The sequence below is a fragment of the Macaca mulatta genome, chromosome 10 (assembly GCF_049350105.2).
Source record: "Macaca mulatta isolate MMU2019108-1 chromosome 10, T2T-MMU8v2.0, whole genome shotgun sequence".
In the NCBI taxonomy this organism is placed as follows: Eukaryota; Metazoa; Chordata; class Mammalia; order Primates; family Cercopithecidae; genus Macaca; species Macaca mulatta.
The window spans coordinates 4,549,993-4,576,893 of record NC_133415.1 but is presented as its reverse complement, the minus strand read 5'-3'; the positions used below and the strand labels follow the sequence as shown (position 1 = coordinate 4,576,893).

The 26,901-nt window shown below is 48.8% G+C and overlaps 1 protein-coding gene across 4 annotated transcripts in view; it reads left to right on the top strand.

The window, feature by feature from the left end:
• The window catches only part of TBC1D22A (TBC1 domain family member 22A), a 416,627-nt gene that overhangs the window by 124,192 nt on the left and 265,534 nt on the right, over positions 1–26,901 (top strand). For all 4 annotated transcript variants that reach the window (XM_028827584.2, XM_015150588.3, XM_077949319.1 and 1 more), the window contains 2 exons: positions 12,103–12,231; positions 15,689–15,751. In XM_028827584.2, coding sequence (XP_028683417.1) covers positions 12,103–12,231; positions 15,689–15,751 — 192 coding nt within the window. The remainder of the gene's footprint in view (positions 1–12,102; positions 12,232–15,688; positions 15,752–26,901) is intronic.

Sequence of the window (26,901 nt, the reverse complement as noted above, 5' to 3'; positions counted from 1 at the left end):
TTCCTTTTTCATTATTTTTGGAGCTAAGTCAATAGTGTGCTCTAAGTGTTTACTCTAAATTGGGTCTGACTTTTAGTATTTAAAAGACTCTTCCTGGCTAATGAGTCTTAATAAATTTGCAACTTAGTACCTCGTAATCCTAAATGCAGATGCGGCTCTGAACAGTGAATATTTATTGATTAAATATTCCTTGCAATTAAAATTAGACTTGCTGCGATTGCTTACGTTTTGGTTTTGTGCTTTTATATTTTAACCTAGTTTTCCAGTTTATATCCAGTTTTCTAAATGTCCCCTCAGATAGGTTGCAAACTTCTCAGGTTAGTTTGTAGGAAGTTTTGATGAAAATACCGAACTGCAGTTTTCTGTTTGTTAAGGATGTGCCGTGTCTAGGTGGAAAGTCTCACGTGAGTTATTTTGTACTGTTCTTTCTCTTCTAGTTCTCAGCCTCCGCGGGTTATGGTTCCACTTCCCTAATGTGTGTAGCATAGGGGCTGACGTGGAAATGGACACTCTGGTTTCAGGGGACAGAGGAGCAGAGAGGGAGGTGACAGACAGCCCCACTTTGCTGGTTGTGGACAGGAGGGCAGGTGGGTGTAGGCGGAGTCTGAGCCAGGAATCCTGGCGAGGCAAGCGAGAGTGTGAACCCAGGAAATCTGAGACGGTCTCAGTTGATTTAGAAAGTTTGTCTTGCCAAGGTTGAGGGCGCACTGGTGACACAGCCTCAGGAGGTCCTGGCAACACATGCCCAAGGTGGTCAGGGCACAGCTTGGTTTTATACACTTAGGGAGACATGAGACATTGATCAAAACATGTAAAAAGTGGCCAGGGAGCTTCCAGGTCACAGATAGGTGATCCACGAATGCTTACATTCTTTTGAGTTTCTTTTTTTTTTTTTTTTTTTTTTTTTTTTGTGAGACGGAGTCTCGCTCTGTCGCCCAGGCTGGAGTGCAGTGGCGGGATCTCGGCTCACTGCAAGCTCCGCCTCCCGGGTTCACGCCATTCTCCTGCCTCAGCCTCCCGAGTAGCTGGGACTACAGGCGCCGCCCCCTCGCCCGGCTAGTTTTTTGTATTTTTTAGTAGAGACGGGATTTCACCGTGTTAGCCAGGATGGTCTTGATCTCCTGACCTCGTGATCCGCCCGTCTCGGCCTCCCAAAGTGCTGGGATTACAGGCTTGAGCCACCGCGCCCGGCCGGCTCTTTTGAGTTTCTGATGAACCTTTCGAAAGGAAGCCAGTCAGATGTGCGTCTGTCTCAGTGAACAGAGGAGTGACTTTGAATAGAATGGGAGGCAGGTTTGCCCTGAGCGGTTGCCAGCTTGAGTTTTTTAGTGATGCCATGGGGGCCCAAGTATTTTCCTTTCATAAGAGAAAGCCTGAGCATTCTCAGGGCTTTGTCATATGAAAGGAAAGACACATGCAGTCCTTTAACCAGCGTTCCTTGCAGGGTCCTTTGCTTGGGAGATGGAGATGAATTAGACACTAGCCTGCCATTAGGAGGAGGTCGGGTGCTGCAGACTTGTGGTGGGACGGTGGTGGTGGAGGCCGGGACTACATACTGTAGGTTGGACAGGACACAAGTATGAACCAGGGGGTGGAGGAGTACCACAGCATGGGGGCAGTTTAGTGCTGAGGGTCAGCTTCTGCTAGGAGGGGACTTCACACCTGGGATCTGCCAGGCCATGGCAGGTGGGGAAGGAGGGGAGGGTGTGGAGACTTGCAGTCACAAGGCACAGGGGTGAACATGGTCGTTCTTGGCCCTCTCTGGGCTTGGATTGACAGATGAGTAGAAAATGAATGTTAGGTCAGGGAGCAAAGCTTGTCCTTGCAAGTGCAGGGTGCTAAGAAGGGTTCATGAGGATGCCAGGTAAGTCTTCTTGGGGAAGGTGGCATCTTATGTGACATCTCAAAAGGGATGTTAGTGTTCTCTCTGCTAGTGGGAAGTGGGGAGGCCATAAGAGTTGGGGCACACAGTCGGGGTGGGACAAGCAGGAACATAGGCTGGGGTAGAGGGGCCCAAGAGGAGGCCAGGTGACAGGCGCCCTACTGCCCTGCCTATCGCCCCATTGCTTGGGTTTTATCCTGAAGGATTTAAGTGGGGAGTAGTGAGCCTGTGTTTCTGGAAGAGAAAAGCCTTGAAAGAGCCATTGGTTGGTTCATTCATTCATCCATTCTATTCATCCATCCTATTCATCCATTCCATTCATCCATTGCATTCATCCATTCATTCATCCATTATCATTTATTGAGCACTTTGTGTTTTAGGCACTGTGTCGGGTGCTGGGAAATAGCAGGCAGGGAAGAAGACCAAGTTGTCCCCCTGGGACCTGCAGAACAGACGGTAGATGGTCTGTCTTTTTCTCTTACCCTCTCCAGCCCCAAGAGACCTAGGCCACATGGAGACAGAGCCCGTTCTCTCAGGATCTTATTCCCATGCTCCCAGTGCACTGCTGCCCTGTGTCTGTCTCTGGCTGAGCGCTTGCCCTGCATCAGACCATGCATTCAGAGGTTCTTTTGGACAGGCGTGTAGGCAGGCAACTCCGGGACCAGGCTGTTCTTGCCCAGTGTCTGGCTTGGAGGAGCATTGCTGGTTGTAAGGGGAGGCTGTTCCTGGCAGGCTCTTGGGAGGGGGCTAGAGCTGGGACAGCAAGAACTGGGAAGCGACAGGGAAGGGAGTTGAGGGGCCAAAGGCTACAGGGGTGGGGTAAGAGGGCTCTTGCAACTAGAGTAGGGAGCAAGCGTTGGTTCTTTTTCCGGAAACAAGTGCTCGCTGTGCATTTGCCACGGTCCGTGCCCTGTGTTGGTGAGCACTGATGCCATCCAGCTTGTTGGTGAGCACTGATGCCATCCAGCTCTCCAGGCTGTCATGCTGCACCATGGCTCTGGGCCTTCTGTAAGAGTAGAGATTTGGGGAGCACAGTGCATAATGCCAGTCACCCATCCCCGAGTCAGCACATGTTGCTCACACATCTGCCCTCAACCAGGCCCTCTGCAGGTGCTGGGGTTACAAGAACATCTGGGACAATGGTGGGGACTGGGAACTCAGCAGGGAAGGGGTCTCCCCAATCAAGGATGCCTCTGTATCATTCCCTGAATCCCAGGGTTTAACCCTGGCTTCCCGTTCAACTCTCCTGGGAGCTTTTCCCGATCCTTGTGTCCAGGCCCATGAAGCAAATTGAATCTCTAGGGTGGACTCAGGCGCCAGGGTGTTGACTGACTCCGGCATGCTGCGAACCACGCAGTCCACAGAGTGCCACCCTGCGGCTAGGCGGGGGATGGGAGGCGAGGGTGCAGGAGGTTCAGGCCTGCCCTCTTCACCTGTGGGTTTCCATTCTGGTCACATGTTAGTATCACCTGGGGAGCTCAGGAAATCCTGTTACCTGGGTTCTTGGGGGTTCTCACGGGTGCCCAGGGTTGGAGACGGCTGCTCTAGGACACTCAGGCTCCAGTGGGACAGGGTGGGGCATACATGAGCCACCTGGGAAGCAGGTCATTGAAAGTCATGCGCTATGCCTGCCACTGCAGGCAGCACACACCTGGGCTGAGGAATCTGGGCAGGAGGGCCCGCCTGGGGCGTTGGAGGCCCGCGTGGGAGGAGAAAGGCTGAGTGAGACTCGCTGAGAGCCATGAGCATGTCGTCTGGGAGGGCTCGGGTGAGTAGGGTAAGATGGGAGGGGTTTATCCCAGTCCGAGAGTCCATCCAGGATCCAGAGGTTAACAGTTACACCCAGAATTGAAAATTTATCATTTGTCCAGCTTAAAAAGGCAGATAACCAAAACTGTGCTTGAATGGGAACCTATTTCAGGGTCTGGCACACTAATGACTCTTTTTCATTGTGTTTATGATTTGTAATTAACATGATTCTAGTAGCCTTATTTTTAATTGATGAGTGGGCAGTGCCACTTCAATGAAGAACGATGAGAAACATGACTTGTCTTTTGTAAAAAACTAACATCTAGTCTAGAACATACCGTTCAGCCACAGGTAATACTACTTAATGTTTACATTTTATGCAAGCAGGGTAGTAACTTTTAAAAATTACTGCTACCGAGAATCACATTTCTGGCTTTTTTAAAATAAGTATTTCAGAAACATGACACAAAAACTAATTAAACATTGAACATTTGCATTAGTGAGTCTAATGGTTAAAAATGATGAGTGAAGCTCCAGTATTATCTTTTCTCTCTGCAGTATGTTGAGGTAGGTTTGCATATGAACACAGTGGGAGGGAACAATTTGATTTTGGTGTCACCGGGACAATTTAGATATAAGTATGTGCTTGCATTGTTTTACATTTATGATTAGTGTTTGTATAGCATGCTAATACAGCAATTAAGTTTTCTGTAGTTCTGTCATTTAAAATTCATTGCATACTTGAATGTATTTCATTTGCATAATTTCTAGTCTTGCTTAATTATTGAAAGGCCTCAACTTGCATATGTGTGTTTTCCTGTAGGGATAGGAGTGTCAGGAGCTCACGTAGGGTTTTTATTGCCTGTGTTCCGATCATGACGTACTTGCCTTTTAGAATTTGTGTTTCAAGTTAAGTTTAAAATTTGGGGAGTGGGAAGTATTTCTGAGAGCCCTCTTTGTGGGAAGTATTTCTGAGAGCGCTTTTTGTGGCCACTGAATGCAGATGATGTCAGGCTGCCTACACCACGGCCTCGCTGACCACCCCTGGTGGCCCACCCTGCCCTGTGTTGAAGGCCGGGCCCCTTCCTGGCACGCAGGCCTTCTCTCCTGGCTGCTGCACGCGGCTTCATTGGCCAGGCTGTTTCCGACCTTGCCCCGGGCCAACCGGCACACATTTCCCTGTGTCCTCCATGCTCTGTCTCTCCCCACCTCTGTCTTCTCTACTATCAAAACCAAACCCAGAAGCATGTGCTCGTTCTTACTTGTCCCAAGTGAGCACACGCGTCTTTCTCCCCGAGTGTCAGGGACGTGGCCCCCTTTGGGTCTGACAGAATCGCTGCACGTCGTGATCACTTGTGCACTCAGCGAGGAAAGACTGAGGGTCCCTTCTGGGGCAAACAGCGTTCCAAGCCCTCGGACAAACATTCCGCCCTTGTGGACCTCACATTTTGGTGGGAGAAGACAAACATTACACTGAGAAGTAGATTTGATGTGCTGTGGAAGGTGAGGAGTGCTGTGGGGAAAGGCCTGGGATCAGCTTGGTGGGATGGTGAGGGCCGAGGAGGGGAAGGGGCTGTTGAAGTAGGTGGGTAGCGGTCAGGGTGGGCCACTGAGGAGCTGACTTTGAGGAGCTTGGGAGGCAGCTGTGCAGGCGCGTGGGGGTGCATTCCTATCTGGTTCATGCTTTGGAGAGGGCTTACCTGTTCCCTTACTGTGTTTCCCATCGGGGAGTAGTGCCCACCAGACACAGGTGATGAGGAGGGAGAACAGTAGGTAACAGGAAGCAGTACCATGGGCTCCTCCCGCAGCCAGGGAGGTGGAGACCGAGAGGGGGCGCTCTTGTGGAAAGGCGGCTCCGTCCCTGCACAGACGGAGAGCAGCGGACAGTGGCTGTCCTCGAAAGGGCAGCCAGTCAACAGCCTGGGCTCGGTGACCCCTGTGGTCTGTTGCAGCTCAGCTCTGCCACCGTGGCCCAGAGCAGCCACAGGGAATCCATATAAAGGAAGTCACACAGCTGTGTTCCCATAACACTTTATTTACAAAAGTCGGTGGGCAGGATTGGCTGGTGGTCAGTTCACTGACCCTGTTCTGGATGAAATTGGTCCCGGCAGAGGAACGGTACGTTCAGAGAGAGGCACTGAGGCAGGAGAGGTGTGGCATTTAAGGAATATTTAAGCAGCATAGTAAAAGCGGGAGGGGCCACGGTGAGTGATGAGTGTCGGCCTCTTGGTCAGAGAAGCAGGAAGGGCCAGGCCCGCAGGAACCGTCAGCCTAGGCAGGGCTTGGGCTTTTATGCTGAGCACGATTAGAAGCAATTGGAAGTTTTTCGGGGTGGTGGTGTTAAAATGATGGGATTTTCACAGGGTCTCTGTGGCCAGAGTGCAGAGAAAGGACCGTGGGGTCTGTGTCCACCCACTGATGGACAGTCCCCCATGAGCCTGGCTAGTCTTCAGCATCTCTGTATCCAGGGCTGAACAGCGGGTGGGAGAGTGGCTGGGGCTGGGTGAATGAATGTTGTTGTGTGTGTATCTGTGGGTGGCTCTCAGCCTGCGGATTTGTCCCCAGGTCTTTGGAGACTTGAGATCACATGGCTCTCCTGAGCAGTGTGGGACCTCAGGTCAGGAGCTGGGGCTTGGCTTCAGTTTGCCTTTGTGTCCGTGTGACTCTGGGCATGTTAACCACATTTCCTGAGCCCGTCTCCTCGTCTGCAGATAGGGACAGTAATAGCCTTCTGTGATTAGTGGGATTAAAGCAGCACTGTGTGAAGCACGAAGCCTGGTGAGGACCCAGCCCTTCCTTAGTTCACCTATGGGTATGGCAATTTTGGGACAAAGAAAAAGAAGTAATCTTCTGTAATTGTTATTGCCAAGAGACAGACAGGCTTGAAATAACAATGAGGTGAAGACGGGTCTGGATGAAGCCCGTGACTCTGAGAGGGTTATCTGTGAAGCTGACTTTAACTTGAAGTAGAAGCTGGTTTCACTCAAGTCTGGCCATCACCCCGGCCTTGTAATTTTATGCCTTCCCATCACTGGGGGCAGGGCTGGATACCCAACAGAAGGAGCTCTGCGTCTGGCAATCCGCCAGCACATCCCAGTGAAAGAGGCCTGATTCTGGAGGTGCTCAGGTGGGTGGGTCGTTAACCACCCGGAAGGCACTGCAGAACCATGCCCGGCACTTCCATGCATACTCGGGGCTGGTTATTCCTTTTGTCATTGTTAGAATGTTTTTGTTTTTGTTTTTGTTTTTGAGGCGGAGTCTCGCTCTGTCACCCAGGCTGGGGTGCAGTGGCGCGATCTCGGCTCACTGCACGCTCCGCCTCCCAGGTTTACGCGATTCTCCTGCCTCAGCCTCCCGAGTAGCTGGGACTACAAGCGCCCGCCACCATGCCCGGCTAATTTTTTGTATTTTTATTAGAGATGGGGTTTCACCGTGTTAGCCAGGATGGTTTCGATCTCCTGACCTCATGATCAGCCCTCCGTGGCCTCCCACAGTGCTGGAATTACAGGCGTGAGCCACCATGCCTGGCCAGTCAGTGTTAGAATCATGTGAAGCAATACTCTCTTTGGAATACTACTGTTGCCTCATTTTATGGGAAAATAGAGGCCAGGTGGGAATAATGGCCACACCTTTGCTCCATCACGAGGACTCTGAGTGTCTCCCTCTGGAGTGCATCTTGGCAGCTAGACTGTTCTTTGCCTCTCTCCAGAATACCGTAATTCACCGAGCGATTGTTTTCTGGAGAGAGTGTTCTCCCCTCAGGCACCTCCTCCCATTGGGTTGGGGATGCGTTTGACACGCGTGTAACCAGGCTGTTGGGTTGTGACCCACTGCCCTTTCTGCCAGGGCTACTTGGAAGTCACGCATTATGAACCTTGAAGGTGTCCGGTATTCCTTTGAGCTAAAAGTTCACTGTAGGAAGTTTACTTCAGGAAGTAATTGACATTGTTAGCTTATGTATGTTTTAGAATACTGGACAATTAGAAATAATCAAAATACTCACAAATTGGGGAAAGGTGACATAGAAATGCGTATGATGGAAGCCAGTGTCGCCTTCCAGATGGATGTTTTACAACAGGGTGGGCAAATGTTTTCTGTAAAGGCCTAGAGAGTAAATATTTGAGCCTGTGGACCGTGTGGTCTCTTGTAGCCACTCCACTCTGCTGCGATAGGGCAAAAGCAGCCACACACAGCACATACACAGATGGGCTGTGCCCTGTCCAGCAAAATTTTATTTACACAAATAGGTGATGGGCCTTAGTTTGCTGATTCCTGTTGTAGAACAGGACTTCATGACAGTGGGAATATGGTCATGATTTTAAAGGGAAAGGACCAGTCATAAACGATTCATAAACTGGGCTATGTTAAAGTTAGGAACTTCTCTTCATCAAAGACGTCATTAATAGGGTGAAAAGGCAAGTCACAGAAGGAGGCTGTTTACAGCAGGGCTCACATGTGTACTATCTAGATATGAACGCCTGTGAGTCAGAAAGGAGGAGGCAGATGGCCTCATAGGAGGGACTAATACATCTGTACTCACACTTCACAGATGCAGACACCCAACGGCATCCCTTTGTCTCCTGGGAAATTCAGATGAAAACGAAATGGAGCTTGATAGCTACCACTGCAAAGCCATCTGAAAGGCTGATGCGAAAAGGTTCCACAGTGTCAAGTGTTGGCAAGGATGTAGGACATTGGGAATTTGCATACACTTCTGACGGGAGTAGAATCACTTTGAAAATCCTTTAGCAAAGTCTTTCAGAGGTATGCAAACCTAGCAGGCCTACTCCCAGGTATACACTTAACAGAAGTGCATAGCATGTACCGTAAAAGGGAGCTTCAAGAAATTTTAAAGCAAAAACTGGAAACAGCACAAATGTGTGTTAACAGAATAGATTTCACACACGGCCGTGTTACGCAGCAGTGGAGGAAGGAACTACTGTGACGCGTTATAACGTGAATGAGTTTTCAAGTGTAATGCTGAATGCAAACAGCCAGACAGAAAAAATGCCACTTAGGAGGGGAGGAGGTAAGGGACGGTGACTGAGAAGCCTGCTAAGATGGTGATGGTCTGGCTTTTACCTGGGTGGTGTTGACAGGTGTGTTCAGTTTGTGATAATTCACACATGATTTTGGGGTACATCTTTATATAAGAATGCTGTACTTCAGTAAGCGTTTATTAAAAAGAAGCTTCAGTGGTGTGATCCTAATGTGTTTACACGAGTGTGCCTGAGCGTAATTTATAATGCAGAATAGAGGCCAGTGGAAACTTGAGAATGGAAGGAAGGCCAGTGCTCACACAGCTGAAGTCTGGCTTCATGCTCGAGGCCTGGACTCTCTGAGTCCCGCTCTCCTTCAGGTCAGCTTTTCTTGATGGACGTGCAGCTTGTGATTGTCCCCTCCCGTCAGAGGGTGGCCGCTGCAACTCCACACTTCGCACATTCACTTTCGTTCACAGCAGCAGCCAAGGAAAGCCCTGGCTTGGCTCCTATCCCCTGTTGGGCCACCTCTCCACCCCCGAACTGTCAGTCATGGTGGCTGGAGGATGGCTTAGCCGTGTAGCTTAGCCCAGGGGAGGCCTCTCCTGAAGGAGGAGGCTCCTCATCCGGACCGCAAGGGTTGGGCAGAGGGAGATGTGGCTCCCAGAGCAGCTTCAGGGCTCTGTTCCAGCGAGGATGAGTAGTTGTTTGGTGGCTACCACAGTGATGTCTACTACAGATGTGGAAGCACTTTCAAAGGCAGAAAGCGCCATCCGGGATGTATTTGTTCATGCAGTCACTCGTTCATATGTGATTCACCCAGTGAAAGCTTGTGTGCCCGCCATCTGGTTGGCACCATGAGGGGCTGGTCCCGAGTGAACATCCTCCTAGAGGCTCCTGGAGTGCTGGATGACCAGCCCTGCCTCGTGGGAAAAGTGACTAGTGACCAGGAGCCTGGTCAGACCTCATGGGAGAAGTGACCACTGGAGACACTTGAGGGATGAGAAAGACGCGGCCAGGCACAGCAGTAAGACTGCCAGGAAAAAAAACAAGGAGAAAAACTTTTTTTCTTTTTTTTTTTGAGACAGAGTCTTGCTCTGTCGCCTGAGCTGGAGTGCAGTGGCCGGATCTCAGCTCACTGCAAGCTCCGCCTCCCGGGTTTACGCCATTCTCCTGGCTCAGCCTCCCGAGTAGCTGGGACTACAGATGCCCGCCACCTCGCCCGGCTAGTTTTTTTTTGTATTTTTAGTAGAGACGGGGTTTCACCGTCTTAGCCAGGATGGTCTCGATCTCCTGACCTCGTGATCCGCCCGTCTCGGCCTCCCAAAGTGCTGGGATTACAGGCTTGAGCCACCGCGCCCGGCCAAGAGCTCACAGTTTCTTAGAAAACTAGGCATATCCCAGTGTTATGGCTCAGTAACTCGACTCCTAGGTATTTAACCATGAAAACCCAAAGCGTGTGCCCACGAAAATCCTGTGCAGGAATATAACAAACCCCAAACTGGAAACAACCCAAATGCTCATTGACAGGTGAATCTTTAACAAACTGGTGGATCCATTCAAGGGACGCAGCTAGACAAAGGAAACCACAGCTGATTCGTGTAACTTGGATCCGTCTTGGAAGGCGCTGTGCTGCCGAGTGCAGGAAAATCTCACACAAAGCGCAGGTCCTGAGTGACTGCGTTTCTGGGGAGTCCTAGGGCAGCATCAGCCATGCACAGTGAGGAGGTGAGCACCTCCCCAGCCAGGATTGGGATGGATTGCAGAGGGTACTGGGAAGTGTATGGGGGCAGGGGGATGGAAGTGTGTATCTTCCTTGGAGGAGTAGTTACATAGCTGGAAGCCCTTGTCAAAAGCCACCAAACTGATTGCTTAAAATGGGCGCATCTTATTTTATAAATTAGAATTGGCCATTTATATCTGGGGGTTTGCATCTGCAGATTCAACCAATTGTGCATCGAAAATACTTGGGAAAAAAAAGGCCGGGCGCGGTGGCTCACGCCTGTAATCCCAGCACTTTGGGAGGCCGAGGCGGGTGAATAATGAGGTCAAGAGATCGAGACCATCCTGGACAACATGATGAAACCCTGTCTCTACTAAAAATACAAAAATTAGCTGGGCATAGTGGTGGGTGCCTGTAATCCCAGCTACTCGGGAGGCTGAGGCAGGAGAATCACTTGAACCTGGGGGGCGGACGTTGTGGGGAACCAAGATCATGCCACTGCACTCCAGCCTGGTGACAGAGCGAGACTGTCTCAAAAAAAAAAAAAAAGTAACAGTGCAACAAAAGATAATATAAATAAAAAACAAGAGTATTATAACAATTACTTACGTAGCATTTACCTTGTGTCAGGTGTCATAAGTCATCTAGAGATTATTTATTCAGGCAGATGTGCATAGGTTACACGCAAATACTGCAGCATTTTATATAAGGGTCTTGCATAGCTAATAATTTTGGTATTCTTGGCCGGGCGCGGTGGCTCAAGCCTGTAATCCCAGCACTTTGGGAGGCCGAGACGGGCGGATCACGAGGTCAGGAGATCGAGACCGTCCTGGCTAACCTGATGAAACCCCGTCTCTACTAAAAAAATACAAAAAACTAGCCGGGTGAGGTGGCGGGCACCTGTAGTCCCAGCTACTCGGGAGGCTGAGGCAGGAGAATGGTGTAAACCCGGGAGGCAGAGCTTGCAGTGAGCTGAGATCCAGCGACTGCACTCCAGCCTGGGCAACAGAGCGAGACTCTGTCTCAAAAAAAAAAAAAAAAAAAAAAAAAAAGAATTTTAGTATTCCAAAATTCCCATACTTAGGGACAACTATATATTGTCAATAATGTCAAGTTAAAAAGTAGAAATAAGGCAACAGAAAACATGAAATCCCGGGCAGTCTGGCCCAGGAATCAGGCTCTTCATGACCTCCTTGTGCTGCCTGGCCCTTTCTGACTTCAGGTCCCCTTTACGTACTGGTGCTGCGGCTGCCACAGGCCCATGAGTCTTTGAAGATGGCACATTTGCATAAGTGACAGTACATACACACGTATGTGTATATGTGCATGCATGTGTACATGTATGTGTGTGTGTGTGCGTGGTTGCTGTTAGACTATTCAGACTTTGGAATCCTTTCTGGTGTATGAGACCTCTAGAGAAGGGCTTGTTTAATCTTGCAGCCCTGCTGTAGAAGAACCTTGGGCCCACCTGCTGCAGAGCCTGTGGGGCTCTTGTCTGGCTGAGTGGAGAGGGCCTGCATCGGGAGGCTGGGGACGCAGGCCCGGGCCGCTTCCTCAGTGCTGTCAGGAGTGGTGCTTGTGTTGTGTGGAGCTGGCCGAACTTCGCTGTGGGTGTTTCTTTTTTCCCAATTTGTGCTCCTCTCGGTGTCAGATTTCAGAATGCCAAGCTCAGGTAGGATGCAAGCCTTTTTATTTCTCACTTCTAACAGGGACTCCATGAATTAGCTATAACCATGTATATTTTTTGTTTTTTTTTATTTCTCACCCAGGGTTACCTTCCTGCCAATGTAGACCGGAGACCAGCCACTCTCCAGAGAAAACAAAAAGAATATTTTGCATTTATTGAGCACTATTACGATTCCAGGAACGATGAAGTTCACCAGGACACATACAGGCAGGTGGGGATCCTTTCTGTTTTTTGTATGTTGCCTGAAGTACTTTGTTTGGTGTGATTTATAGGAGGAAATGTTTTTATCAAAACCATGTGGAGTTGGTCAGAGTTAAAGATGCAGGCCCCTGATTAGCCCACAGAGTTTTATTTTCTAATAAGTACATTTTAAAACAAATAATGGCAAATTTCCTCCAATAGTACTATCTTGCTTGTCTTCAGTTCCCTCTACAAGAGGAAAAAGAGTATTTTAAATTGGGGTTACAAAATAAATGCCTGGGATTCCTGAGACCAGCCTTGGTGTGATGGTGGGAATTTGTATCACAGTGAGCTGCTGTCTGGTGATCAAAGGCCATTCCTAAAGGGCCAGCCCAGGCATTTAGCTGGATGGCACGGGGACGGAGAGGTTGCTTGGGACTTCACTGGCGCTGGGCTCTTTGGTCCGGTTAGGGATGTGATACCAGCCCAGGAAAGCTGTGTTCATCAGCTTCGTTTTGCAGGGGACACACTTCAGACCATAGCAGAAAGTGTAGCCAAGTTACCATTTTGCAATTTAGTTTAATATAAAGTGTGTCTAATGATGGTTTCTTAAATAGTCAGTTGACAGATGATGTACGTAATGGGAAAATACTTAAAATTGATTTATGATTCACACTGCACTCAGAATTTGCTGTTAGAATAGCTCTTTGAGGACTTTATAGTTCTCACTCTCTTTGTAATATGTGAAAGGTCAAAATGGTAGCTCTTAATTGGCATCATTGTCTTAGCTATCTGAAATCAGCTTGTGGGTTTCCTGATGCACGGCAGGAATGTTTCCCTCTGCAAACCCTGATTCTAGGTGAAGGAGCTTTGCCACGTTTTCTCTCTCAGACGTGGGATAGCTATAGCTATCCACGTTGGTTTTATCTGTTTAAAAAAAAAAAAAAAAAAAAAAAAAAGGCCAAATATACACCTTACCTCTGTTACATAATCAAAGATTCTTTAAGTTAAATGCCTTCCTGGACGTCATCTTCCAAGATGGATGGGACACAGGGCTGCAGGAGGAAAAGTGACTTAGGAGTGAGGCTGTGGCAAAGCGGCCCCTCCATTTCCTTCCAGGCCGGAGCTGCCCGTGGCCCGTCTTGCCTTCTGTCCCACACCAGGGCCCCTGGGCCTCACTGGGCCACCACTCAGTTACTCTGGGAAACCGATTTGATACACAGATTACTTTGGATTGGCTTAAGGAAATATTAGCTTACCTGGCCTCCTTTGCCACTCCACTGGTTTTAGGAAATTGATAAATTTGGCATTATTTTGAACCCGTTTTTAAATGCATTTTAATTTCAGAAAAGATTTCAAAAGGATGACACTAGCATCTATCTGCGAGTTTACCAAGCAGAATTCTGTTAGGAGTTTTTGAAGAGAAAGTTAATGACGAACAGGTTGCATACATCTTTATTTAGTTACTGTGATAGGTAATAAAAAGATTCCAGATTATTGTGAATTCCCAGACTATTTCTACATTAATACAGATGAGACATGCATCCGGCAACATGGTAGTTTTTCCTGTCTGCCTGATGCTTTGAGGCCTCTTAGAACTGTGCCTTCTACGTTCTCGCCATCACCATTTCAGGCAGAGCTGGGCCCAGTGGGGGTTTGGAGACCCTGGTTTCTCCTTTACATCCACTTAGGCGTTTGACCTGTGGACTGAGCCTGACCGGTCGTCTGACCCGCAGTGGGCAGTGCTGCCCCTGCACACTGGTGGAGGGAGCAGGATGGGGGTGGTCTCGGCAGGTTCCCCACTCGCTTTCCATCCTTTCTTCATTTGATTTTTATGTGCTCACTCTTCTGCTGAAGATGTTATGTCAGAGCCACATGGATTCAGAGTTAAACGTTCATCTGGTCTGTCTGTTCCTCCCTCAGTCAGCTCTCTTGTGGCCTTTTTCTGACTTGCCCAGTTCTGTGTATGATGGGAGGCCGGCAGGATGGAAGGAGGGATGCGTAGAGCCCCACGTGCCCAGCCTTGTGGAGGACCGCCTGTCTAACGTTGGAGCCTCTCCTGACAGTGAGGATGATGGCAGGGGTCGGTTCTGGTGGGCGCTGCCTCGTCTGCTTAATAAATGTGTGACAGGTGCTCCTTTGTAAGGGGGGCTGTGCTGGCCCTGGTCATGCAGAGGTGGCTCAGACCTGGTTCATGCCCTGCAGGAGCTTACGCTGCTCATGCCGGGACAGATGTGTGTCCACACAAGTGTAACTGTATGGGAGAGCAGTTAGGCCTCCAGGACACCCTGACAAGAGACCTGGGCCCTTGTCCCTGCTGGCACCTGGGCTCCTGCATGGGGCCAGCTGCAGTCCTTTGGCCCTGCCTGTCTGGATAGAGTAGTGCTGCTTCTGCCTCTTCCTTCTCATCCTCCTCTTCCTCCTGCTCTTCCTCCCCTTCCTCCTCCTCCCCTTCCTCCTCCTCCTGCTCTTCCTCCCCTTCCTCCTCCTCCTCGGCAGCGCTGCTGCTGGCAGGCCTCCTTTGGCACGCATTACAGATGTGTGTGCACCTCAGCTTATTCCATTTGACTGTTGACTCACAGTCTTACTTGATGTTCACCAGTAACCTTTTGAGATACTTGGAGCAGGCATTTTGTAGACAAGGAAACTGAGGCCTGGCCACAGTGTGATAAGTGGCAGAGTGACTGTGTCCCAGCCTCCTGGGTGTTAGAGTCCTCTGTGGAGATGTGCAAGGATGGGGTGAAATGAAATGCAATCGTAGCATCTCCCTTGGCATTGAAATTTGCCTGTCTTCCCTCAGCCCATTGGCGCCGTTATCCTGGATAAACGGGAGCGTGGGCTGGTGTGAGATGTTCACGTGGGATGCTGGGAGGCAGCCTGTGATGCCAGCCCAAGCTCACAACACTCTTGTTTGGTTGCTTCTTGAAGCCACAAGTGTCCCCCTCTGCAGTGTTGGGGACTTTATTATGACTCTCATGTCAGATGGTGGCCAAGCAGGAACCAGCCGACACTAACAGAGGCTTTCAAATGCTTCCTTTGAAAAATGTTCTAGATTCCCCCAGGACTTCATAAAGTGGAGAAAAATGTGGCCTCTGTCCAAGAAGAAGCTGTCACAGCCGAAAACGTGTAAACTATTGATGTACTTGAATTGCTCTCTGTGTCAGAGGCTGAAAATCGATGTTTACTAATTGCTGTGGCTGATGTACTAAGCGGCCGAGGCCTGCTCTGTTCCCTAATCACGCCGCAATGGCTGCTGGATGGGGTCAGTGTTAAGCAAGCCTGTTGCCTAGGACTGGGCAAGCTGTTCGGAAAGAATAGACTTTGGTGCCTCCTTCAGGGGAGAAGGCGGTAACAGAACAAGAATCCTCAAGGAGAGAGCAGGGTAGACGCAGGGGAAGGACTTCCCTCAGTGTTGCGGTTTTAATCATAATGCTTGCAATGATGTTTGTTGTCACGTAACATAAATGTCTTTTCTCCTGCTTCTCCAGATCCACATAGACATCCCTCGCATGAGCCCTGAAGCGTTGATCCTGCAGCCCAAGGTGACGGAGGTAAGACACTCTTGCCGTGGGGCAGTTCCCCTTGTTGGGAGTGGCTGATGCCCGCTGTGCTAACCAGACAGTGGGTGCAGCCGGAGGTGCTTGCCCAGAAGCAAGGTTGCTGTGGCGAACTGCCAGTGCGTCTGGCCCTTGTGGACACAGTTGCTGACAGGAATCTTATTTGTTCTTTGAATGTTTTTACTGTATAATATTGACACACAGCAAGCAATGTATGTAATACACATGTGTGGATGTATGCACTCATGATCCACCACCAGATTGAGGAACCAGAACCCCCCAGTGCTGCCCAGCGACACACATGGCCATGACCTCAGGCCTGACCCAGAGCACTGAGGCTGCTTATGTATCCCCCACCCCCTGCAACCCCCTTCCTGGATGACGCTTTCTTGCCTTTTATGTTTTCGATTCTTTGTGACTTTCATTCATGGGACAGTAGGAACACAATGTATTCATTTAATTTGGGTCTTTCGGAGCTGCATCACTCTTTGTGTAGTCTGGTCTCTGCCTCTTGTTTTTTTCCTTTATTTATCTAGAGACAGAGGCTTGCTCTGTCTCGCAGGCTGGAGTGCAGTGGTGTCATCTCAGCTCACTGCAGCCTCCACCTCCTGGGTTCAGGTGATTCTTTTGCCTCAGCCTCCCTGGGCTGGGATTACAGGCACCCACCACTGTACCTAACTAATTTTTGTATTTTCTGTAGAGATGGGGATTTGCTGTGTTGGCCAGGCTGGTCTCGAACTCCTGATCTCAAGTGCTCTGCCTTCCTTGGCCTCCCAAAATGCTGGCATTACAGGTGTGAGCGACGGCGCCCGGCCTCTCTCATTGTTTTCTAAGATTCAGCTAATCTGTTGTATCTAGTTGTATAATGGTTTGTTATTTAAATATTCCACACTCTCCTTCGCCTTCTTCCTGTTGGACATTTGGGTTGTTTCTGATGTTTTGCTGTTAGGAAGGGTGTTATCTGGAGCCTTCACGTACGTTTATGCAGGTGCCCACAGGTAAGGTTTCTCTAAGGCGTTTACAAAGCAGTACAATGATTGCATCACTGGGTGTGGTGTGTGCTTGCTGTACCTTCAAGATAATGTCCACACACTTCCCAGACGGCCTCTGCCAACGCATCTCCCCTCTGCAGCGTGTGAGCGTTCCCTCCGCGCGCCGCACTTCTTTGCCAGTTCTTCATGCCGCGGACTTCTTGTTTTTGTTGCTCTGGTGGATATTCCTACTGGAGTCCTCAGTTCGTTTCTCTGGTTGCTCTCAGAGTTAAATATCTCTGTATATTTACGGATGTCTTCTGTCTTCCCCCTTCGGCAAAATGTTCCTGCCTTTTGCCCATTTTTCTTTTGGTTTGCTGATTCACTCTTTCATGAGTTGTTGATCTTGACATGGGAAGAATTCTGATTCTTTGTCGGTTTGTATGTTGCAAAGATCTTCTGCCCCCTGCAGCTTTTCTCTTCCTTTTTTCCTGGTGGATCTTGATGATCAGAAGTTGTTAGCTTTAGTGTGGTTGAACTTCACAGTCTCTTTTGGTGAGCACTGGTTCGCGCTTTATCTGAAGAACCTCTTTCTACACATGAAGGTGTCTGCCCAGATTTTCATCCAAAAGTTTTGCTTTTCATGCCTCCGTGTTCAATTCATCTGCAGTTGATGGCTGTGTGATGGGAGGTAGGAATCTGTTTAATTTCCTCCTGAGACAGCGGCAGGCCCCATACTGTTGTTGGGTCCAGCTCGTCTCCCGTATTTGCGACGTCACTCCTGTTTTCTGTCACTACCACATTCATATAGATCTGTGTTGTGTGTTTTTTGTTTTTGGTCCCAGTATTTAGGGAGTCTTCCCTTCATATTGCACCTTGCAAGTAATTTAGCTTCATGAAGTCCTCCTACCTGGTGGGGGCGCACACCGCCCAGTAGTTTCCTCTTCACCGTGGATGGCCAGTCCCACCCCTTGCTCTTCCACACACATCTCAGAGTCAGTTTGCCAAGGTCTTTCACTTGGTTTTTGTTTTTGAGGTCTGTTTGGTTTGTGACTGGAATTGCATGGAATCTTTCTGTTGCATGGAAAGTTAGGGGTCAGAAAAGACAATTTTCAGTTTGGGAGAATGGATAGCTTTATGAAATTAAATATTTATTTTCGTGAACGTGCTCGTTCCTCTTTTAAAAGTCATTTTTAATGCTTTTCAGTGAAACTTTTGAATTTTCCCCATGAAGGGACTTGTACATGTGTTACCTACCAATGGAGGGTGTCCAGGTTCTTGATGCTTTGAATAAAGAATTGGACAAAATGCACAAACAAAGCAAGGAAAGAATGAAGCAACAACAGCAGAGAGTTATTGAAAATGAAAGCACACTCCTCAGTCAGTAGTGGACCTGAGCAAGCAGCTCAAGGGCCTGGTAGCTGAATTTTCTGGGGTTTAAATACCCTCTAGAGGTTTCCCATTGGTTACTTGGTGTACACCCTATGTAAATAAAGTAGTGGCCTACGATCAGTCTGATTGGTTGCAGAAAGTGATGAATCGGAGGCTGAAGTCACAAAGTTACACTTCTATGCAGATGAAGTCTTGGCCTGGGACCAATCAGAGGTACTTTCAGTATTTCATCTGCCACGCAGAAAAAGGGTGGATTGTGAAGGGAGTAGCCTCTGGTTCTTTTGTTACCTGGGCACGGAAAGTTTTTTTTTTTTTTTTTAGTTCTAGGAAGCTAGTGTGAATTGGCCATAGGTTACCTGCCTCCAGACCCTATTCTCCTGCCTCACATATTTTATTAGATTTATTCTTAGTTATCACATTTTTTCTTGTTATAGTAAATGTTATCTCTTTAAAGCTGAATTTTTTTATCGTTTGAAATATTTTGTTTTGCATGTTGATTGCTTCAGTAAATGCACTTTTAAACTTTGACATTTCTTGTCTGTGCAGTAAATCTGTTAAAAAACAACTCAGGATTGTTAAAGCAAAAGTACTTATAGATTGTAGAATACAAAAAGAGAAAATTAGTGTCCAACGGAAGGAGCCATTATGAGACGCTTCTCTTTGATTGTCCTTTTTAGTAATTGTGCTTATCATACCTGGAAAATGAAATAATTCATTATAATCTCCTTTTTACTTACGATTTTAAAAATGGGAAATAGAGCCTGCCACAAGATCTTTGGTTTATTCTTATTTATTTTTTCCTACCACTTGCCACATTCTTTGTACGGCTGACCTCTCGGCCCCTTGGTCTCAGAGTGTGGACCCTGAGTCACTGCTAGCGGTAGCAATTGGCAATTGGTCCTCTTGTCTCTGACCCCCGTGGGCCTCGAGCTGTTGGTTTGGAAAGCTTCCCCTGTCAATTGAGAAAAATGATGAGACAACTCTTGATCATTTTAGGAGGTTTATTTGCCAAAGTTAAGGAAGCACGCCTGGAATTCAGGTCTGTGTTTTCTCCCACGATGATTTTCAGGGCTCCAAATTTAAAGGGGACAGGGCCGGATATTGAGAAGTGCACAATTTTCATGTAAGAGGGAGATAGAGAACAACAGTCATTCATGCCTTTGTCTGGCTCAGTGAATCTGCATTTTTTCTTTTAAACGTAAAATGACATAGACAAATGGAGCAGAGGGAAGATGCAGGGAGTCTGTGTGTTACATAAGATAACCTAGACACAATGGGGCTGGGGAACAATCAGATACGCATTTGTGTCTGGTGGGCCGGGGGAGACTGCACCTGTAAACATAAGCTATCCATTTACACTGCCATGGTGAAATGTTTGCAGGAGCACCTTAAAAGGTCTTGCAGCTCACTAGGAATTTCCTTGTGGGCAAAATATGGGGGAGGCGTGTAGCTTCATCTTGTAGCCTTCTTACTTTGGAACCAAAAGGGGAAGGGAGGTTTGCGTCGCCCAGTTCCCAGCTGGACTTTTCCCTTTGGCTCAATAAGTTTGGGATTTCAAGATTCAGTTTCCTTTCACGCCCTCGGCAGTGGGTCTTGCTCGGCTCCCACGTGCTCCCCCTGGGGGGTGCTGATCCTCTCCAGCTCCCAGCTCAGCAATGCTTGGCAGAGTGGATCAACTTGGAGGGTAGATGAGCTTCTGGGAGAGCCAGGCTCCTGCAGGCTGGCAGAGTGTGAAGAGTGGGTAACCTGAGCACAGCCTTGTGTGTGTGTGGAAACTGAATGATGCGCAAGGGGCTTTAGGAAAGTATTGAAATGTTTGTCTTGGCCGGGCGTGGTGGCTCACGCCTGTAATCCCAGCACTTCGAGAGGCCAAGGCAAGCAGATCACCTGAGGTCAGGAGTTCAAGACCAGCCTGGCCAACATGGCGAAACTTTGTCTCTATGAAAAATTAAAAAATTAGCCAGGCGTAGTGGGGTGTACCTGTAGTCCCAGCTACTTGGGAGGCTGAGGCAGGAGAATTGCTTGAACCTTGGAGGTGGAGGCTGCAGTGAGCCGAGGTGGCGCCACTGCAGTCCAGCCTGGGTGACAGAGCAGTACTTTGTCTCAAAAAAAAAAGTTTGTCTTGTGTTGGCCAGTAGAAAACATTGAGTTATGGTTTCTGGCATTGTAGAGGTTAGATTTGAATACATCTGCAAGTGATGGCAAATCCCTAATTATGGTGCCTTCACAGGACAGAACTCGATGACTGTCTCCAGTACGAGGTCATTGTCAGCAAATTGTTTGTTCCTCTGTGTGCTTGTCTTTGACCTCGTGGTCCAGGGCGGCTGGCCTAGCACTCTTCATCACATTTGCCTTCCACTGGCAGGGCTAATAAGGCATGGGTAGAGAAGGCCGTACCCCCACTTTAAACGTGTGTCCCAGCAGCTGTGCATAGCTCTTCGGCTTGTTTCTTACTGGCTGTGACTTAGCCTGTCATCCGAAGTGACATGGTTGTATAGTTAGCTGTATGGATCAGGGAAAATGTAACTTTGAGTTTTTTAGTTATGTGCTCCCCTAAAGTTTGGGCTTCTAGTAGGAAGAAGGATTTCTGCCGTAAGCATCCCTCCAGCCCCCTGCATCTATGGAAACATTGACTTATCCGTTCCACAGGTGATGGTCGGGTCCACGGTGATCAGTTGCTACTTTCCTTCTCTTCCTCCTTTTCTCCTTCCTTTTCTCTTTCTCTCCCTCTGGTCAGCTTTATCGAGGTCTAATAAAATCCACCTATTTTAGGTTTATAATTGGATGTTTTGACAGCTGTGAGTTTTTTTTTTTTCTTTGTTTGCTTGTTTGTTTGTTTTGAGACGGAGCCTTGCTCTGTTGCCCAGGCTGCTGGAGTGCAGTGGCGCGATCTCGGCTCACTGCAACCTCCGCCTCCTGGGTTCAAGCAATTCTCCTGCCTCAGCCTCCCGAGTAGCTGGGATTACAGGCACCCACCACCATGTCCAGCTAATTTTTGTATTTTCAGTAGAGACGAGGTTTCACCATCTTGGTCAGGCCGGTCTTGAACTCCTGATCTCGAGATCCACCAGCCTCGGCCTCCCAAAGTGCTGGGATTACAGGTTTGAGTAACCACGCCCAGCTTGACAGCTGTGTTTATAGGTGTGTACCAACCCCCTAGTATGTGATACAGAACATTTCCGTCACTCTGCGAGGTTCCCCGTCCCTTTGTGTCAGTGTCCTCTCCCCACCCTTGCCCTTGACAACTGCTGATCTTTCTGTCAATAGAGTTCTGCTCTTTTGTAGAATTTCATATAAATGGAATCGTGCAAACTGTAGACTTCAGTCTGCGTCTTCTTTTACTTGGCATCGTGTTTTTGAGGTTCGTGCCTGCTGTTGCAAGTATCAGTAGTTCATTGCCTTTTCCTCCTGAGTAGTATTCCCGTATGGCCATACCACAGTGTGTGTGTCTGTGCACCAGTTGACGGACACTGGAGTTCTTTCTAATTTTTGCCCGTTACAAACTCAATTTTCTCTAAACCTTCATGTGCTCATCCTAGTGGCGAAAGCAAACATCCTGGTCGCACTGCCGATTTTAAAGGGAAGTCTTTTAACACTTTAAACACTGACTTGTGGTTTTAATCTTTACTATGTTAAGGAGGGTGCCTTGCTCTTATTTTTAAAATCATGAATGGTTATGGAGGTTTATCAAATCCTTTTTCCTCCCATCCTCTGAGATATGTTTTTGCTTCTTTGATCTGTTAACCTAGTGAATTCTATTAGATTTTCTCATATTGAGCCAACTGTATATATATCCCTGAAATAAATCCAAATTGGTCACAATGGATTTTTAAAAGTGCATTTCAGAAGTTTGTTGGCATCTCACGTGCCAGGCCACCCTGCAGGATTAAGTTTGCTAACGTGTGATGTGCCATGCTGCCAGACATGGAAGCCAGGTTTCTCTTTAATTTGGAGAGTGCTTTCTGACCATTGTACTGATTCTTCAGTTAAGCTCTAATGTGGAGTCTTCTCAGCTGTGTTGTTTTCTCTGGTAATAGTGACCCTGTGATGTTTGCTGTGAAAGTATTGTTTATTTTCAGTACTTAGTTCTTTGGACGTAATGAAACCCCTGTGTTTTGCTAACCTATCAAGATACCTGACGTGGGCACAAAACGTGGTCTGTAAATTAACATATTTGAATGAGGCGAATGTTGAGTGATTCACACACCAAATGTAGCATTACTGCTTGTCGCGAGAGAGTTCTACCCATTAATTAGGTTGTAAACATATAGTCAGTAGTTTTGGTATACTCAGTGTGGATTTTATGTGATATATGGTTGTCTTTTAACCCATATTCTAGATTTCTACAGTTTGATTTTGGTTTCATTCATCAAGTGTTATAATTCATACGGGGAGAATGTTCCTTGAATCATGTTGCAGAAACTTGAGTTGTAAATAATTTCTTCTTTCCGAGGTTATGATGCTTCTGGATTTTGAGGGCTGTACATCCCACAGGTCTTCTCAGGAGAATTCTCTGTTTTGCTCCTCTCCCAGAAATTATCTCCATGGGGCTTTATATACTGTGATGTCACACTGCTGATGCATATAGTAGAATTATGGTATTTTAAAATTTCTCAAATCAGATTGTTTATAAGTAAACATGAGTACAGCAACATTTTCAATTTCAATATAGTTCCTTTTTAGTTACGCAGAGTCTCTCAGCTCCCTTGTGTGCATTGAACTGCTGGTGTTCCGGGCCTACCTTGGAGGCATGTGGGGTGTTTGTTAGGTGGACATGGTGAAGACTGAGGTCCTTGGTAGGGGACCTCAAGCCACTCCTGGGCGCCTTCTGCGGGAGAGTGCTGTTGAGATTTTTAGGAAGAACCTTTTGCTTCTGAATTAGCACGTGTGTTCTGGCGTTCAGGTTTCTAAAGTTTGGCAAGCAAACTGGGAATGCCTCTAGTTTTTAAATTTCTTCAGCCCTGGTGGTAACCAGTAGTAGCAACCATTTTTATTATTGTTGAGTATTAACTGATTTGCGAAAAGATACCTTGGGAAGAGTTTAAAATTTGTACTACTTTTAATGAATTCCCACTCTCTGACAAAGATGTGAACATCACGAATGTTACTAGAACTTCAGTAGCTAATGATATGCAGTGAGTACTTCTTGTTTGAACCACTTCAGATTATTCTGTGTTGTCCTTAAACACAGCCACATCCATAAGTCGTCCTTCCTTTACTGCCCTTTGCTAGATAATATCACCACTTAAGCGACAGCTCGCTCATTGCAATGCAAGTTGCTGTCCTGGTACAGGGCCCCGCTGTGTCCGCTAGACCAGCCCTTCCACTGAGCTGACTGTTCGCCTCCACTCAGAGTCCACTGAGCTGACTGTTCGCCTCCACTCAGAGTCCACTGAGCTGACTGTTCGCCTCCACTCAGAGTGCACTGAGCTGACTGTTCGCCTCCACTCAGAGTCCACTGAGCTGACTGTTCGCCTCCACTCAGAGTGCACTGAGCTGACTGTTCGCCTCCACTCAGAGTCCACTGAGCTGACTGTTCGCCTCCACTCAGAGTGCACTGAGCTGACTGTTCGCCTCCAGAGTCCCGTCACTTAGAGCCCCGTTCAAGTGGGCACATTGTTTTCACCTTTCCTGCGATAACTGCAAGTAACACATCTGGATTTTTGACACACAAAGGTGTAAGGTTGTGATTCCTGAAGAACAGCAGCAGTCAGGCACCCGGTGGGCACGGGGTGACGTGAAGACTCCGATGTCTGTCCTCAGCGGCGCACAGTTGAAGTGAGGGATGAAGACATGTGCATGAAACCCAGAGAGACCATGTACAGTTGTCAGTGAAACCACAGTTTGCATCCTGCCGACTCCATTCCAGGGTGGCTGAAAGAATTGGAGAGGACAGCCTGAGGAGGGGCAGCGTATGGGGCACTCGACTCTGGAGGGTCATACTGAATTGCTGGGGCTGCCTCCCTTCCCTGCTCTGTGATTTCTTCTATTTCCCGGCCCGGTTGGGCCGCGGACCCTCCCTGGTGCACCTGGTGTCTCTGTGGATCTTTTCTGCAGGGGACTCTGCAACCCAGCCTCATGGCCTGCAGGGTGCACAGACCGCGGCCTGGTGAGTGCCTGGGGCCAGGGGCCAAGGTGAAGCTCGGTGGCCCAGCCACCGCAGGCTGCAGGCGAATGGGCTCCCCTTCGAGAACCCACAGCAGAGCAAGGTAGCAGAGCAAGGTTCAGCCTGCAGGGGTGGCTGTACTCGGGGAAGCCGTGGACCAGACCCTCTCCCTGCATCGAGCCAGCCTGTGTGCCCTCCCCACCCTGGTGGCTGCTCCGGCTGGCTAGGCCTCTCCTCTGAGATTCTTGGCTCTGTACCTCTGGCTTTTGCCGCTTGAATTTGGGGACTTGTCGGCTCTTCCTGTTTCACTTTAGTGGACTTCCACCCTAGCTCTTGCCTCTGGTCACTGCTCTGAGTGTGAGTCTAGAGGGGCCAGCAAGGTCCTGAGGGAGTTGTGAGGAATCGGGCCCTGTCCGGGGGCGTGGGGAGTCTGAGAGGCCCCCTCAGTGTTCTGCAGCTGCCAGGTCTTCCTGTGCCTGCCCCAGCAGGGTAAGAAGCAGCACACGGGAGCGTGTTTCCTTTTGGCTGGGCCGCTGCTGTGGGACGGCCCCAGTGGAGCGGGGAGGAAAGGAATTTCCTTAAAGAGGTTCTTACCTGACTTCTTTTCTGTCTGAGACTGTCTAAGGCAGCAGTGGAGGCACTGGGTAGTGGTTGGGATTGAGGGGTGGCAGGAACTCCCAGCAAACCGGGAAAAGCGTCAGTTGCTCAGAGCTTGCCCGGCTGCTGCTGAGGGCCCTGCCGCCAGTGGATGCACCTTCAAGGGAGGTGGCATGCTTAACTTTTACCCAAACCCTTTTAAGTGTCACCCTGTAGACTTTGAAAATGCTTATTTGGAAAAAATGATGTGAAATCTGTCATATATATATGTATGTATGTGTATATATGTGTGTGTATATATACACATATCTAAATTTAAAAAGTATATATATGTCTATATTTACCAGTCTGAGAGCAAAAGCTTAGAACTGGCTCAATGTAGTTTTTTGAGGGGGGAAAAAAAGGTACGATTATTTGATGCAGGGCTTCAAAGTCCCACAGCATGTGTCCCTTGGTGTTGGGGATGGGACCTCTTTTTCTTCCAAAAGGCTTTCAGTGATGTCTGCTGTGTGGCGAGCTCATTGTGGTGAAAATCACGCGGCAGGATAATTTCAGGGTAACCCTCGGCAATACCTTCTGAATGCGCTCTCAGCTGTGAGCGCTTTCCTGGCTTGCCTGCTGGTGACTAGGATGAGAATTTTTATTTTTTTATTTTTATTTTATTTTTTTTTTGAGACGGATTTTCACTCTTTTTGCCCAGGCTGGAGTGCAATGGCGTGATCTCGGCTCACAGCAACCTCCGCCTCCCGGGTTCAAGCCATTCTCCTGCATCAGCCTCCGGAGTAGCTGGGATTACAGGCAGCACCACCGTACCTGGCTAATTTTGTATTTTTAGTAGAGACGGGGTTTCTCCATGTTGGTCAGGCTGGTCTCGAACTCCTGACCTCAGGTGATCTGCCTGCCTTGGCCTCCCAAAGTGGTGGGATTACAGGCGTGAGCCGCTGCGCCTGGCCGAGAAAATGTTTTAAAGCCTCTGCAGCTTTCCGAGGGGGACGGTGGGGACCCTCAGGTGCCACAGTACAAATCAGGTGATTTGGGAAGGAGTTTTAAAAATGATACTAAATTACTTTGGGATTAGAACTAGTTTTTGCCATTTCAGAATACTGGCATAACTCGTATGAAGTGATTTAAGACAAAAGATAAAAGGAATGAGTCAGTGAGAACAGTAGCAGCTGCAAGGAAAGGGAAGCCCGGGCCTGGAGAAGGCCTCTGTCCTTTCTGATGGAGATAGTCATCCTGTCAGGTGGCCTCACAGCCTGCCAGCATGAAGAGGAGCTCGGGATCTGTGACTGTCACCTCTGCTCAGAGTCTTTCGTGAACAAGTTGGTAAAGCAGCGGATTGATTTGGGTCCGTGCAGGGTGTTCTGAGTAGCCACCCCCTGGGCTGGCATTCTTAGCTTCCAGCCCTGCAGCCGGCCCCGGGAAGGAGGGCACGGGGTGGGCGCCGGAAGAGGAGCCTACAGTTGGCTGGCAGGTGGGGGGACAGGCAGGGTCTCTGGGGACTGAGCTGAGTGGGGGTCTCAAGGCGGACACTCGAGGGCCAGAGGTCCTAGAGATTGGGGCCAAGGGAGCCTCTGGGGCATGGCCAGGGATGTCCTGAACCTGGGAGCCGAGCTTCCCCCTGCCTTGCTGGTTTCCCGCAGGTTGTTCCACAGCCTGTGGGCAGGCAGGAATCAGACCATCGTTCTGGGGTCATGACTTTCCAGTGTCCCAGGCATTCTCTGTTTGTGGAAACTTGTTTCCATTGTTGTAGGTGGTGGGGATTTTCCTCTTCCGAGTCTAGACAAGGCTGATCTGTGGTAGCATTTTAAGAGATCGGTTTCCGTCTGCTGCGTTGGTGGGATGGCTGCTGCTTTTGCACTTTTCTGGTGGGTTGGTGGGAGGTCCTGCTGCTGGGGTAAGTTGAGCTAGGATGATTTGCAGGCAGGTGAGGCTCACATTAGCCTTTCAGCCACGTGCGGGGAGCCTGGGACCTGTGACCCGCGACCTGCGACCTGCGTTTGGCTTAGTCGAGGATGGAGCCATCTTGGTTCTTGGTGTGTCCCCAGCACAGCAGTGATGGGAGAAAGGGCGGCTGC